At 34.6% G+C, this 14,754-nt stretch overlaps 1 protein-coding gene across 1 annotated transcript in view; it reads left to right on the forward strand.

Moving 5' to 3' along the window:
* DARS (aspartyl-tRNA synthetase) overlaps positions 1-14,754 on the forward strand; it is a 52,367-nt gene that overhangs the window by 28,218 nt on the left and 9,395 nt on the right. The window contains exons 5-7 of the mRNA XM_015812434.1: positions 677-779; positions 2,454-2,534; positions 4,424-4,483. Coding sequence (XP_015667920.1) covers positions 677-779; positions 2,454-2,534; positions 4,424-4,483 — 244 coding nt within the window. The remainder of the gene's footprint in view (positions 1-676; positions 780-2,453; positions 2,535-4,423; positions 4,484-14,754) is intronic.

The raw sequence follows: 14,754 nt of genomic DNA on the forward strand, positions 1-14,754 counted from the left end.
TTTTTTTTTTTTGTCTGTGTCATTTAGCGATGGAGTTGCTGCTCCCAATTGCAGTCGGTGAGGATTATATTTCTGTTTAACGCTTCCCAGAAATAAGATATAATGTTTGAATCAGACATTATTTTTAACTCAGTCCTGTTACTAATTTAGTGTGGGAAGTAATTTAGCAGAAATATTCCTCCTCAATTTATTTTACACTAAAAATGTCTGTGGATTTTTTTAAACATTATCTGCAGATAGTCCTCAAGTTATGACCAGAACTGAGACTGAAATGTTGGTCATTAAGCAAGTAATCACACGACTGGACCTCTTTTATTTTTATTGCAGTTGTTAAGTGAATCATGCAGAGATTAAGTGAATCTAACTTCCTCAGTTGACTTCTGGCTTGTCAGACTATGGAAAGGTCGCAATTGTGACTGCAAGACCCTGAAACCATAATAAATGTGAGCTGGTTGCCAAGTGTCCGAATTGCAGTCGTGACCACAGGGGTGGTGAGACAATCATAACTTTGAGGATATATCATAAGTCACTGTTTACGAAGCTGTCATAACTTTCAACTATTGTTAAACAAATGATTGTAAGTCAGGAGCTACCTATAGCTGTCTTCATAACTAAATAACTGTTCCAAACAGAAATGAATCTTTGAGACAATTACTGATTTTGCTTTTATTGACAGCATCAACAAAGAGAGCATTGTTGACATTGAAGGTGTAATAAGAAAAGTGCCAAATAAAATTGGCAGCTGCACCCAGCAAGATGTTGAACTACACATTCAGAGGGTAATATTTTTACAAGCAAATTAAGATGTGCCGTGATATCATTGTTTCTTATTACCACTCCCTAACTGCTGTCCTTTTGGTTTACTTTTGTAAATAACAAAAAAAAACAACTCATTTGTGCCGCAAATTCAAATGAAATAGAAATAGAAATCAAAATATAAGGCAATGAAGATTTGTTTTCACCTGTTCTAAATTGGTTTCTAACAATAACAAAATATATAGGCTCTGTTTTTCTGTAGATATGGCTACTTCGGAAGATATATAATGTAATATAAACATTTGCATCCTCAATACAAGTCACTTAAATTCCAGCTGTCTTTTAAACAATTTCAGAAAGTGTAATAGTTTTTCCTCTAGTAGAAATAATGGGAGAAGTCCAGGCTCTCAGTGAAGTGAAAAGCAAATGTATAAGGAACCTTTTAGGAATTTTGCAATAATGGGGGTGAATTATGAGCACACCTGCAAATTTGCTGCCTAGGTGGGACTTGCATGTTCATAGAATGACTGACAAGGTGGGGGTAGTCAAGCACAAAACACTTGTGTTCAGGATGGTGAAGTTGGCTTCATGCCAACTCCGCCAGCTCATAATAAAGTTCTGTATTACTGCAATTTATCTTTGCCTTTTTTCCTGGACAAATTCAGTCATCTGTCATTGGAACAAAAGTCAGTTCTAAGAATATGTCAAGAGAGAGAAAAAGGAGCTATCTATCATTTATTGAAGCAGGTTCCTAAATATTTAGTCATTTAGATTATGAACTTATTTTTTCTTTTATTTATTTTTTCTTGCCCTTTTGTTCCTATGTTTTCCCCAGGAGATTTCTACATTATTTGTATGTAAGTTTATGTTTATACTTTACATTTTAACAGGACAGGCAAATTATAATTCTGTTTGAGACATCAGCTGCTTCTCTTTCACTCAGCTGCAACAATATTTATCTATTCGTTTTTGCTACATCTGAAACTGATTTTGTAGTTTCAAAACAGTTCAGTGCTTTCAGGACCGTTATTTTTTAAGCGATTAAATTGGGTTAATGTCTTTCATTATACAGTTTTTGGATTTTATTTTTAAAAGTGCTATCTTTTTATTAAATAATTCTGTTAGAAATATGAAAACTAACCAAATACAGGCGGACCTCAAGTTACAACGTAATGAAGCCTGTCATCATGGTACTAATTCATGACAGTCGTAAAATGGGTTGGTCACATGACCAACTTGATTTTATAGCCATTTGTGTAGCAGTTGTTAAGAAAATGTTGTGGTCATTAAGCGAATGTCTCTGTTGTTAACCAAACCAGCAGTTTAATATGCAAATCCGGTTTTCTACAAAAACATCATCAAACACGGTCATGTGATCATGGGACACTGCAAACAGCTGTAAATGCTGAGTGCCCAAAGTGCCGTCATGTGACTACGAAGGGGGCTAACTGTCAAAATTTCAAATTACAGGACGCAGGTACTCCCCAGGTAGATTCGTCGGAATTTCAGTCACTAAGCAAACTGGTCATAAGTCAAGGACTACCTGCAAATGCATGTTGCATCTTTTTTTTTAGTCCTCCATAGTCTTTTAGTAATTGGCTTGGCTTCATATTTCTGAGAGAACCATGTCTCTCAAAAGCACACTGTAGTTCCTGCCGTGCATTTGTTAATTATTTATACATTTGCGTCTCTTTCAGATATATGTAATCAGTTTGGCTGAACCGCGATTGCCCTTGCAGCTGGATGATGCCATTCGGCCAGAGGTTGAAGGAGAAGAGGTGCAAATGTGTTTTCTAATAAGTAACATTGTATTCAAAATAATAAATGATTAGCCAAAGGCTTGCGATTTTAGCTGCCCTTAATAATACTGTTACGTTGAATCCTGAATGTTGGCCCATCCAGGATTATCTGCTTCCTAGTTCATAAATATGGGAAATACTTTTTACTGCTTGATAACACATAGTTATAACACATTGCTGGCCTTAAGCAATGTCTAATATGCCAAGATTTTGTGCACCATGTTTATCTCCTGGTGATATGGAAATGTTCTCACAATTACTGTCACCTTATAAATTGAGCAGGACTTAGATTAATAAGGAAATTTTTATAGATGCAGACATGTTCAGAATGGCCTTTCTGAACAGAAATTTCACTTCAAAGGGGACTTAATTAATCTTAAGGGAAAATGTATGTTTGAATTTTCTTGTATGTGTGTTCAGGGAGTAGTCTAAAAAACGACAGCTCTTGTTTTTTTAAATTAAAGTAATTGAAAACTAACCCGAAGAAATGTTCTGAATATAGTCCAGAGGACAGTGGTTGAAAAAAGAAGTTTTAGAATTGGAATATTCTTAAAGGCTAAGAAAAAAAAATTCTGAGGCAAGTGTCAAAAGGGCCATTGTGGGATCTTAGACACAGTGAGGTTTATTTGGTTTTAAAACATTTCAAATGGCCAAAACGTCATGAGAATGCTGAAATATGGTGCAGTCTTTTTTTCACCGGCAATGTTGCAAAATCTCATAAGATTGTAGTCAGTTAGTAATTTGTACATTCAGTGTTTACATTGGTTCACAATCTAAGATGTTGCAGATACCAAGCTTGCAACACATGCTTTAAGATGAGAGTGGGGAAAATATGCTCCTTCAGATGATGTTTTGCATTTGTCCCAGCCAGTATGAGCAGTGAAATTGTAGGTCTGTAATGGATCTTAATTAGTGGAGAGATATTTTTTCTATTTAACAGGTTTGCCATCTTTCGTTTTTGTTGTCAGAGTTTGATTTTGGTCTCTATTTAAAAGGGCCTTTAAAACCTGATTGTTCCCTAGGCCTTGGGTTAGGTGCAGTGGTGAGCCCTTGGTGAAAATGCTATTATTTGAGATGGAATTGGTTTTTATTTCTTCCTGGTGCTTATTTTTCTCTATTTAAAATTTGTTTTTAATAGTTTGCACCATCAGAATTGCTATATAAACTAGTGGATTTATAAGTTTGATGGCTGACTGATTGAAATCTCTTGGAAATTATTAACCGGATGTTCTAATTCTATAGCCTGCTCAAAGTTTAGCCTCTCTATTCTCCACTTGAGACTGGAGATTAGGATGATAGAACCAACATACATCTGTTACTTGATTTTTTTCACATTGCATTTCTGATTTAAGATTTAAATATCAAAACTGAAATACAAGAAGCCCTCATTCAGAAATATATTTTCTGAATATATATACAATATACAATATATAGACCACATGGTTACATTTCTTGATACTGTAAAGTCAAGCACTCTTAGTGTGTTAAGACACTTACTAGGTACAGTAGTCCTTGTTTAGTGACTGCCTCATTTAGTGACAATTCACAGGTATGATGGTGATGAAAAAGTAACTTTACCACCAATCCTCGCATTTACAACCTTTGAGGGTCTCTAAAGCAAAGGAAAGCTGAACTAAGATCAAAAGTCCAGTTGTGATTTCACTGTTTGCTTAATAATCAAGTTGCTGGTCCCAATTATGTTTGCTAAACAAGGTCTACCTGTTTCTGTGTCTTTGGATACTAAATATCTGTCATATTTATCTCCTGGACATACAATACAGTCAGCATTTCTTACGCTATAAAATATTTTGCTTTCTCCCTTTTTCCTACATGTGGTTTTCAATATTTGTTTCTTTGTAACCATTCAGGAAGGAAGAGCTACGGTGAACCAGGATACAAGATTGGACAATAGAGTTATCGACTTGAGGGTAAGAATCCAATGACTTGGAACTGATCAAATTGTTCAAAAACTGGCAAGAACAGTATTGTAAAAATGTGTCTTTCAAAAGATGCATAATACATTGCTATAAAGACATTTTACCTAACTGTAATGAAAAGTGTGGATTACACAAAAATACTACAAGATTTTACTAGCTTATCTGTTATATTAGCCTACCGTATTTTCCGGCGTATAAGACGACTGGGCGTATAAGACGACCCCCAACTTTTCCAGTTAAAATATAGAGTTTGAGCGAGAGAGAGAGGGGGGGTGAGAGAAAACTTGATGAGTAATATGCCAAACCACATGTGTAAAGGAATAAAATAGAATACCCGTATTTTCCGGCGTATAAGACGACTGGGCGTATAAGACGACCCCCGACTTTTGAGAAGATTTTCAGGGTTTAGAAAGTCGTCTTATACGCCGGAAAATACGGTAATTACATTTTATGTGGCACCTGAACAAATTGAACAAAATTTACCCAATCTCCCTTTCCTGAAACAATTTTGCTAAAATATTTCTATTCTAGATCCTTCAAAATGGTTAGTTTCTCAGCTGACCAGTTGAAACTAACCAGATAAGGTATTATATCATCTCTTCCAGTTTAGTTGAAACTATATGATATTCCCATCATTAATGTAATTAACTTAATCTTAATTAATTAGCATATTCTTTTCAATTATCAAGCCTTTAATGACTTTGGCATAATTTGTTAATTCTTTTCCTGGATACCATATACCATTTAGTTATCTTAATAGAGACATCCAATTTTATTTAGCTGTTTCTGATGCTCTACATGGGGACAGTGAAATAGAAAATTTATGTAGAGTAACTTCAAGGTTGAATATATAAAGAAAATGGTATTGATAACTGAAAGCATTCATAAATATATGTGCATGAAGAACAGGTGTCAGGAAGCTGCATTATGTAAATTGTACAAAAGAGAAAGGTGATTCATTACCAGACTTCTTCAGCTATATGAAAACCTCTCTTTTTTAATTGAATTAAATGGTATTATGTTTAAGTTGTATGTCAATCATAGGATATTTTGATGTATTTAAATAACTATAATCTCTCACAATTATTAGGTTACATTTTCAATTAAAAATTAATATTCTTTATAACCTACTCATTGCATTCTTCATCTAAGAATGAAATATATCTCAAAGGACATTGACAATTATTGTAGGGTTTTTTTTGTTTGTTTTTTTTTGCTTAGTCAACAAACATCCAAAGAGGTAGGCATTCCTTTATTTACATGAGGGGTTTTGTGTCACATTCTTAATAATACTCATTAATTGAGGTAGCTTACTATTAAATTTGCAGTAGTCTTAATTTTAATATATTTATACTTGTGCTTTTGCATTATTGTAAGTTACCCAGAGTCACTCAGGACAGTGAGATGGGTGGAATATAAATTAATAAATAAATATATTCTAAAATTACAATGTTAAAATACAATGGAATGGGGGCAAAACATTTAAAATCATGAGGTATAAAATTTTCCCAACAGAAGGAAACATTTCCTGAATAAAAATAATTTTGGTAGCTCGCAGTATACAGTTAAAAAGTATGATAAAGTCATCTTCACATCAACTTACAGGTGTCTTCATGAAAAGATGTCCATGTTATTTTCTTAGCTGCAGTATGACATACAGTTTGCCATTGCTTTCTTCTGTCTAGAACTCCTTAAATAAAAATAATTGTTAAAAATGCTTGAAATTATGCATTAGAAATTAGTATTCCTCTGATTGTGAGATTTCAGAACAAAAGCATTAACATGTATAAAATTTGTAGAATAGTTTCTGACCCCTTAGCTATAGCATCTTCATGCTGAAAGCAGGAGAAATCTCAAATGTGATCAATCAAAACCAGAACATCTTTGTTCCTGCTCAGCAGTTTGACTATAATGTATTCCACCATATCACCACAGCTCATAATTCCAATTTAGAGTATCTTAATACATACAGATCGTCATACATGCACATATAGGAAGAGACAAATCAGAGTTATTTTTGCTGGAGAAGTAATACAGCAGTAGGAAAGCCACGTTATAAAATGTACTCATGTAACCTTCATAGGGCTAAAACTATATTGTAGTCTGAAAAAGGGCAAATTTTTCATATTCTTGACATTTTTATTTATTTATTAAATATATATGCCACCAAACCATCTCACTCTGCAAAGTGACTCTATTTTTATGTTTATTTACACAAATAGATACAAGTATTGTTTAATGTGTGAATGGGAATGTATTTCCGTATCTTTTACAGGTTTTAAAATAAAAGGTGAATAAAAATAATTCAACTGTTATATAGAAATTATTCTAGTCACAAATGTATGACAAGGTGAAGAACTGTCAGAGATCTCAAGTTATATGTCAAGTATTTCCTCTATTTTTTTCTAGCAGAGTTCAGATTTTACAAAACCTGGATTGAATTTTATTAACAACTGTTATTTTAATTAAACTGGTTTAATTAAACCAGTAAACTAACCAGGTCAAAAATGATTTCTTTAAAAAAAACTGACTAAAATTGTTTTAACCCATAGAACGACTCACTTATAAGGCAAATGAGCACTCATGGAAAATTCAGTAACTTTGTTGACATTCTCCAGTCTATGTAGAACAGATTGCATAAACCTTGTCAGCAGTTATGAACTTTTGGGGTTTTGTTTTTTGTTATGTAAATTATTAAAGCATCATGGAAAGTTTTTGCAAAGTATTACATAAACCAAGGGTCAGAAACACAGTGCCTGCAAACATGGCACGAATGAATTTTACAATTCTGCAGAAGTTCAAGTTTAAGTAAAAATTCAAAATAATCTCATAAGATTTTGAATGAGAATATCAAAATCTTATGAAATTAAGATACTGTGGGATTTGGGCAATTGTCTCAAATTATTTTTATTTTATTTTGTTTTATTTTTTTATCAAACTTTTTAACTGCCTGCTCCCTCATGTAGGTGACTATACCAATGTCTGTCATAGACCCCATCATTGACTGTGAACTCAAGATTGAAAGTCATTGGTTTGGATTATCTGGGTTAGATCAGATGGCATTAATGAAGTTGTTTAGTACTATTAACATATTAGGCATATGTGCACCACAACTGAAGTGGATACTGTTGTGCCTTTTCTTTCTTTTCCAAAATCCCCACTGATAGTTTTGTTCACACTTATGGGGTGGGATGTATGTGTTGCATGGAAACAATCTCATGAGAATTAAATTTATCTTTTAAATATTTTTAGCCTGTGCAACTATGGTATATGCTGAAAATATAAAGTCAATGCCCATTTCACACAGGATTAAATGTTCTTTCCTACATATAGAAAAAATGAGAATAAATGAATAAAAATTAAAGTGATACTAGAGTCATTTGTATGTTGTTATGCCATATTTTCTTGTTGCAGCATGTTAACCTTTTAGCCTGATAGAGCCCAGTCCCTAGTAATGGTTATCTTTCTGAGGGTGGTATAGATATGTGATACAAAATTTGTTCCTGAGTTAAGTTTGGATTGCTGGTTTCAGCAATGTGAATTCAGTTTTAGAACAACTGCCTTTCTCTGTTTTTCAGTTATGTTTTGAATTAATAACTCAGCATTGAGGGGGAAGGCCTCCTTTTGCGAAAAACTCTCTCTACATACTGAAAACTCTTCAGTTTTATTACTTCATCTGTTTTCATATTGATTGCTTAAATTAATTTTTCATATGGGTGGCATATGGATTAAACAAAAGACATGTCTCAACAGACTGAAGTTGGTGAGGTAGGAACCACTGAATCCCAGGCTAGAGAAAGATATTATGTAAACATATCCTTAGCCACTTTCCAAGGCTAGTGTCCACACTAGGAATCATAGCTTCAGGTCTCTTCTCCATTATCATCATCAGAGTTTCAGTGATATTGACAGATATTCTCATTCTAAAAGTACTAGTAAAAGCCAAGTACTTAAGTGAAGGCATCGGTAGACCTATTCAGAGTAGCAGCAATTACAACAGACATCTTTGTGAACTGCCTACAGTTTTGCAGTTAGATTTATAGCACTGGAAACGGTGACACGAACTGTGCCTATGGCTCAGATATTGGGAGAAGGGCCACCAAACAAAATAGCTCATTGCAAAGACAATAATGGTGGGGTGGGGATGGGGAGATGAGAATAAAGAGAAGTACCAGACCATATACATACGAGGGCAATTCGGAAATAAACCTCCATTTGGTTATCAATAACAGACACTCACAGATACAGAACTTTTATTATGCACATTAGAAAACTACATCATTACATTACTTTATGACATAATCGCCACTCAAATTGAGGCACTTGTCATAATGTCTTACAAGGTTTGAAATTTCTTAGTAGTAGTCGCTGGGTGCCAAATCTGGGCTATTGGGGGTGATCAAAAACATCCCAATGGAATTGCTTCAAAAATTCTTGGGTGCGTCTAGTGGTGTGCGGGCAAGCATTATTGTGAAACCAACACCACACCGGAAGTGGTGCCATAGAAAATCCCGCCAAATGTGAAGATGCCAAAGGAGCATGGTTCGACCATCAGTTCAGAAATCAACTGTGAAACATTACAAAAACTCAGACAAGCCACCCATAACAAGCATCAGGACATGCTGACTTCTCGTGTGGTGTTGGTTCATGATAATGCACGCCCGAACACTGCTAGACACACCCAAGAACTTTTGAAGCAGTTCCGTTGGAATGTTTTTGATCACCCACCCCCCCATAGCCCAGATTTGGTGGCAAACGACTACTACTAAGGCATGTCAAATCTTGTAAGACATTATGACAAGTGTCTCAATTTGAATGGCAATTATGTCAAAAAGTAATGTAATGTTGTATTTTTCTAATGTGCATAATAAAAGTTCTGTATCTGCGAGTGTCTATCATTGATAACCAACGGAGGTTTATTTCCAAATTGCTCTCGTATATTGGAAGCTGGAGATGGGGGAAGTATTTCCATGAGCTAAAGGTTTTACATTGATTTTTTCTGTATGGAAACACTTCATTTGCTGCCCAAAAGAAATTACCATTTTACTAATTGGGCCCTTGTGAATATGCCAGCTTTCAAATTGTACAAGTAGACTGCAACGTTTTCCTTAAATTTAAGCAAAGTATTGTACCAACATAGAATTATGCATATGTGAACACCAGAGATATACTTGAAAGATAAAATATCGCCTCTAGCTTTCCAAAAGCAATATTCACGTTTTATGAGAGGCAGTGAGGCAAGGAATTTCACAATTATCTAAGGCTTGTTTTTGAAACTTAAGCTTCAGGAATGTATTTCACATGTTCTTTAGCACACTCTTCGACTCAGTCTCTTACTATATGTTGCAAAAAAATGGAAGAACCACCAATAAAAGTTTTCTCTCTTTCACACTGCATTCCATTAATGTAACACTTTTCCAATTAAGCATTAGTTAATTGCACAAGAGAGTAATACAAGTTTGGAGATGAAAGCGGAGTGTTAGAGTGGGAATTTGCATATAGTCCTCTAGTCTAGCCAAGTTAGAAATATTAATGTTGCTTTTTGGATAATAGATTCCAGCTTTTTAAATATAATTTGATACAAATATACTGTTAAAGTGTTCCAACAAACCATGGCTTAAATGTGGCTTACTATGTCCAGAGAATTCAAGCGTTCTTTCCTCCTTCCTATATTGTGCCACGATACATGGAAAGACTTCTAGTTAATCTGTATTGGACTTGCATAAAACGTATCCTGTGAACTATTCAGATCATCAAACATTACAAGAACTATCACTGCCACTGATATATGAGAGCTACAGTGCTGCAGTCTGACATGCTGTCAATGCTCTAATTATAATAGGGAAGATTATTCCAGGAATTTTTTTTTATTATTCTGCTGTCTAGAGAGAGGCAGACTATAAATAATTGTGGAGTAGTCCATCTGCTCTTAGGGTTGCTGTGTTTCAGAGTAGAAACCTCATATTCTTTGCTTATGTCTCTATGTGTTGGGTAAGATTTTCCCCACTTTATAAAACTCACTGCCTTAAATGCTTGAGAAATATTTAATTTTAGGTCTTGGAAAGGAATAAGTGATATGTTTGGGAGGGATTATTTTTATTATAAAACTAAGGTGCAATTGAATCTCAAAGTATCTTGGTATACCAATCGTAAATTAATCATAATTTATTTGTCATCAAGTTACTCAATATATTCATGCTATTAAGATGACCTCAAAATCCAAGCAACATATTTAGTTCTTTGCTATTGAGCAAAATGGAGAAACAATACGTTCTACTAGTCATACCTGTTTCTATATTTAGAACAACTATAATGAGGCTGTTTCAGAGAAACTATTGAACCACAGACAATCAACTCTTTTATATTACCATTATCTATGTCATTTCTTTTCAATAACTGTGTTCACAGCATCTGAACGGTGCAATAGTAATACAGAAATAATACTTTTCAATACATTATAATAAGCACCTTAATACCAATTTATTTCAAAGCAATAAAATAACCCAAGCAATTCATCTTAACATTTACTGTCTAACATTGATAATACTCTATCGACTATTTATATTTACCATGTAATAGTGTAATGCCACTCTGATTGCTCACATTCATTCAGAGTTAGATGTCACATGCACAGATCCAGTGAAATGAAAGGTAACATCTTGAAACCCTGTGTTATAGGTTGTGAGACTTTTCTAATTCTCTTCCTATCCCTTCTCCCACTTCTAAATTTGCAACAGAATAGGGCTTCGGTGTCAAAATCAATGCCTTTCTTCCTTTTCCTGACAGAAGCCTTTATACTAGCAAATAAATTAATTCAATACCACCTAGGGTTTTTTTACAGCTTGCAGCAGATCTCTCATATGGTTTCCTCTGTTGGTAAATAATGTGGTGCCTGCGGCCATCCATGTACCTTCAGTCTCCTTCCTTGTTCTTGGCAAGCTCTCCAATTTTATTGTATTTTATTTTATTTTGTTTTAAGATTGTTTGAAATTGGATGAAAAGGGGAAAGCTGCTACAGTGGAAAACACCAACTTTACCAAATATTTTCATTTATAAAAAGACTTCCGTGTCCTACATAGGCTTGAGCCTATATTCTTAAAAAATAAAAATGTTCAGTACTTCCTTTGGCAGAACGCTCACCTGTTCAGAAAGAAAAGACAAAGGTGTAAAAGAGATTATTTGGGAGTTGTGTGCTAGAGAGTATTAAATTAATCATTTTGCTTCAAATAAATAAAGAGGGAGAACTCCTAGCTCTCTAGACCCCACTTCCCCACACATGATAATCTTTGGTGACATTTTTTTCTCTCTAAAACATAGACCTGGTTAAGCCCAAAAGTAACTGGTTAAGCTGTATGTATTTTGAGCAAACCATCCATCTCTGAAACAAGAGCCTGAACATCTGAGACCTCTCCCCTTACCTCTTCATACTTCAGAGGCCAAAAATAAAAAAAAATAAGGTGCAGCTTCCAACTAGATAGAGATAAGATGCCCACCCTTGCAGTAAATGAATATTTTATAATTAGCTGTGCCCATCATGAGTAAATTCTGCCAAACAACTGACAGCAAGACTGGCTAATCTTTAGAAATTTCAGCATAATTGTAGTTAAGAGCTTAGTTTAAAACTACAACAAAATAGCAAGATTGTACCGGTCCCTTTCTGGCTATTTTGCTTAACTTGATTGGATAGCCTTCCATTGATGCAAAGAAGATGAAGTTTTATTTATTTTAAAGAATACAATCTGCTGTGTTTCAAAATTTCTACACCCACATAACAATGACAGTTATGTCGCAGTTCCTTTGTTTTTTGCACATGTGTGGCTTGCTGATATGTCATGTGAAAAACCACATGTTCTAACCTAACAAAAAAGATAGGCATCCTAAAAAAAGTTAATAGTAAACAGAGTTCTATGACGCATATCCCTTTTAGTTAAAAAAAAACAAAAACCTAACTACTTTAGGCTTAGCAGCTGCATGTCCCTAAATACTTCGCCAACATTAGCATCAGTTGTGGGTTTAGCACTGATTATGAAAGTGTGGATCATATTTTTTTTCCTTCTCACTGAGTCACAAAGCTAGTTAGTCTGTTTATAAGTATGCGGGTTAGTCAGTTTATAAACAGCCCCTGTGACCTTTTTTTAACACTAGCTAGCTTGTCTATATTGTTTTGGAGAAGTTAATAGAAGGAATGATCCTTTCACCTTCATACAAAACATTTTTTGTTGTTTTATTATAGTTGAATTATCTTTTTTGTACAGCCACCCGTTTGCTTTTTGAATGCTGTAATATTGATGCACTTCTTATTTTAACAGACGATTTGTCGTTTGCCTTTTCTTTCAACAACTCAGCTTTTCCACCCAATCTATTATTGTTCTATCTATGCATTAGGCATACGGAAATCATTTTAAATTTGAACCATTTCAGATTTAAAATGTCCCATTCGGAGTATGAAATGGATTGTTCCCTCATCCTGAAAGTATTTTGGAACATTGGCACCTTGAAACATTTCCAAACCCGCTTCACATTTAAACAGAGCATTTTGAATCTGAAACAGCTTGAATTCTTAACGTTTTGGGTGCCCATACCATAGATCTAATTAGGATAAGAGTAGTATCACTTTGGAACAGTGTCCATCATTAGTTGCTACAATGGCATGGCAGAGAATTCTCTTATCTAAACCTGGATATGGTAATATGTACATTTTAATATACCCAGTGCTAGGGTTGATGCTAGAACAACCTTAGTCATTTCAATGAGCAACTTCTATCAGAAAAGAACTGGAGGATTATAAACTCATTCTCTCTGATCTCTCAGTTTTTATATTATTTATAGTATTTTGGTATAACTATGGTATAAGAGTAAGGAACAGAGTATTAAGGTAGTTCTGTTTCCGTAATCCAGGGCAGGTTTTGCAAAATTGGGTGTCTACTGAAATGCATATTTTTTTGCTCCAAGGTCCCATGGAATTTGATCTTCTGTACTCATCCATGCATATACATGTTATCTACAATTTCTAGTAAAGTATCAAATGCTAATTAATCTCTTACCCTGGAATCAGTAATGGGCTGGATGAGGAACAGTACATTTAAGCAAGACTTTAATAACTTTTAATTGATTTGATAGCTTCAACTGTTCCTGGATAGAAATAGCTTGTCTATAGTGTGCACCCTTGTGATTTTAGGTTAATGTTGGGGTAATGTTGAAGATGATAAAAAAAAATCAAATAGTTACAGATAGGTTTGTCAGAATTGTAACAGAAACAGCTAAATGGGAGTAGGTTATACAGGTTCTTAATGAATTACACTAGTTATATTTGTTTTCAAGTTCAGAGAGTTGGTTCTTACCTTTGAAGTTCTAAACAATTTGAGATCCATATTGTCAAAGAAGTACCGGTATGTATACTACACAGCATCTTAAGAGCTTCCAAAAACACTTTTCCCAAGTTCCTTTGACAGGAGAAGCTCATTGTTTGAAAACTACATAGAGACCTTCTCCATATCAACTCCTATAGCTAAAATGCTCTCTCCACTAATGCTTGACTAACACTGCTATTATATTGTCATTAAGCTAACATATTCTTACTTGCCAGCCAGTTAAAATATTCCACTGATCTATTTAACTTGATGTTTTCATGCTTTGGATTTGTTGTTGTAATATTTTGGGATTTCATTATGTTGTAACTGTAGTACTTTTGATTTGTTATTCTACTTGAGCGCTACCCTGATATTCTAAGAAGAAAACCAGATTAAAAATAGTTTTGGTGAATGAATAAATAAATAATAATCTCTTTTTGCCTACAGTACTGCATACTTTTAGTATGTGTTTTCAGCTGTTACTCTTGGTATTACCACGTGATATTACTGCTTTGGGCAAACATGATCAGACACATCTGTAGGCTCTTAGGTGTTAGAAGTCCCATCCTGGGGTGCCAAATTGTTAGAAGTAAGTCTTCATCCTGGTTCATCCAAGCCGGGAATAAATAAGCAAACATGGCAACTGCTTTGGGAAGAAGGTTACAGTTTATTGCAGAAGACAGATGGTCTTGCAAGAAGCAGCAGAGGAGAGGAAAGAGAGAGTGAGCACATGGGTAGAAGGCCTTTTTATACCCTCTAGCCTTGCCTGGAAGTTTCCTGTTCCTGTGGCATGAACTTTGAGGCTGTTTCTGAGTGTTTTTCTAGGCCTTGATATCTGTGGTTTAATCCCATTATCATATCCTGCTTCCCAGGTGATGGGGCTAATGACTCTTAAGAGCTTCTTTTGTCTTG

The sequence above is a fragment of the Protobothrops mucrosquamatus genome, unplaced genomic scaffold, assembly GCF_001527695.2.
Source record: "Protobothrops mucrosquamatus isolate PMUCROS unplaced genomic scaffold, P.Mucros_1.0 scaffold84, whole genome shotgun sequence".
Lineage (NCBI taxonomy): Eukaryota > Metazoa > Chordata > Lepidosauria > Squamata > Viperidae > Protobothrops > Protobothrops mucrosquamatus.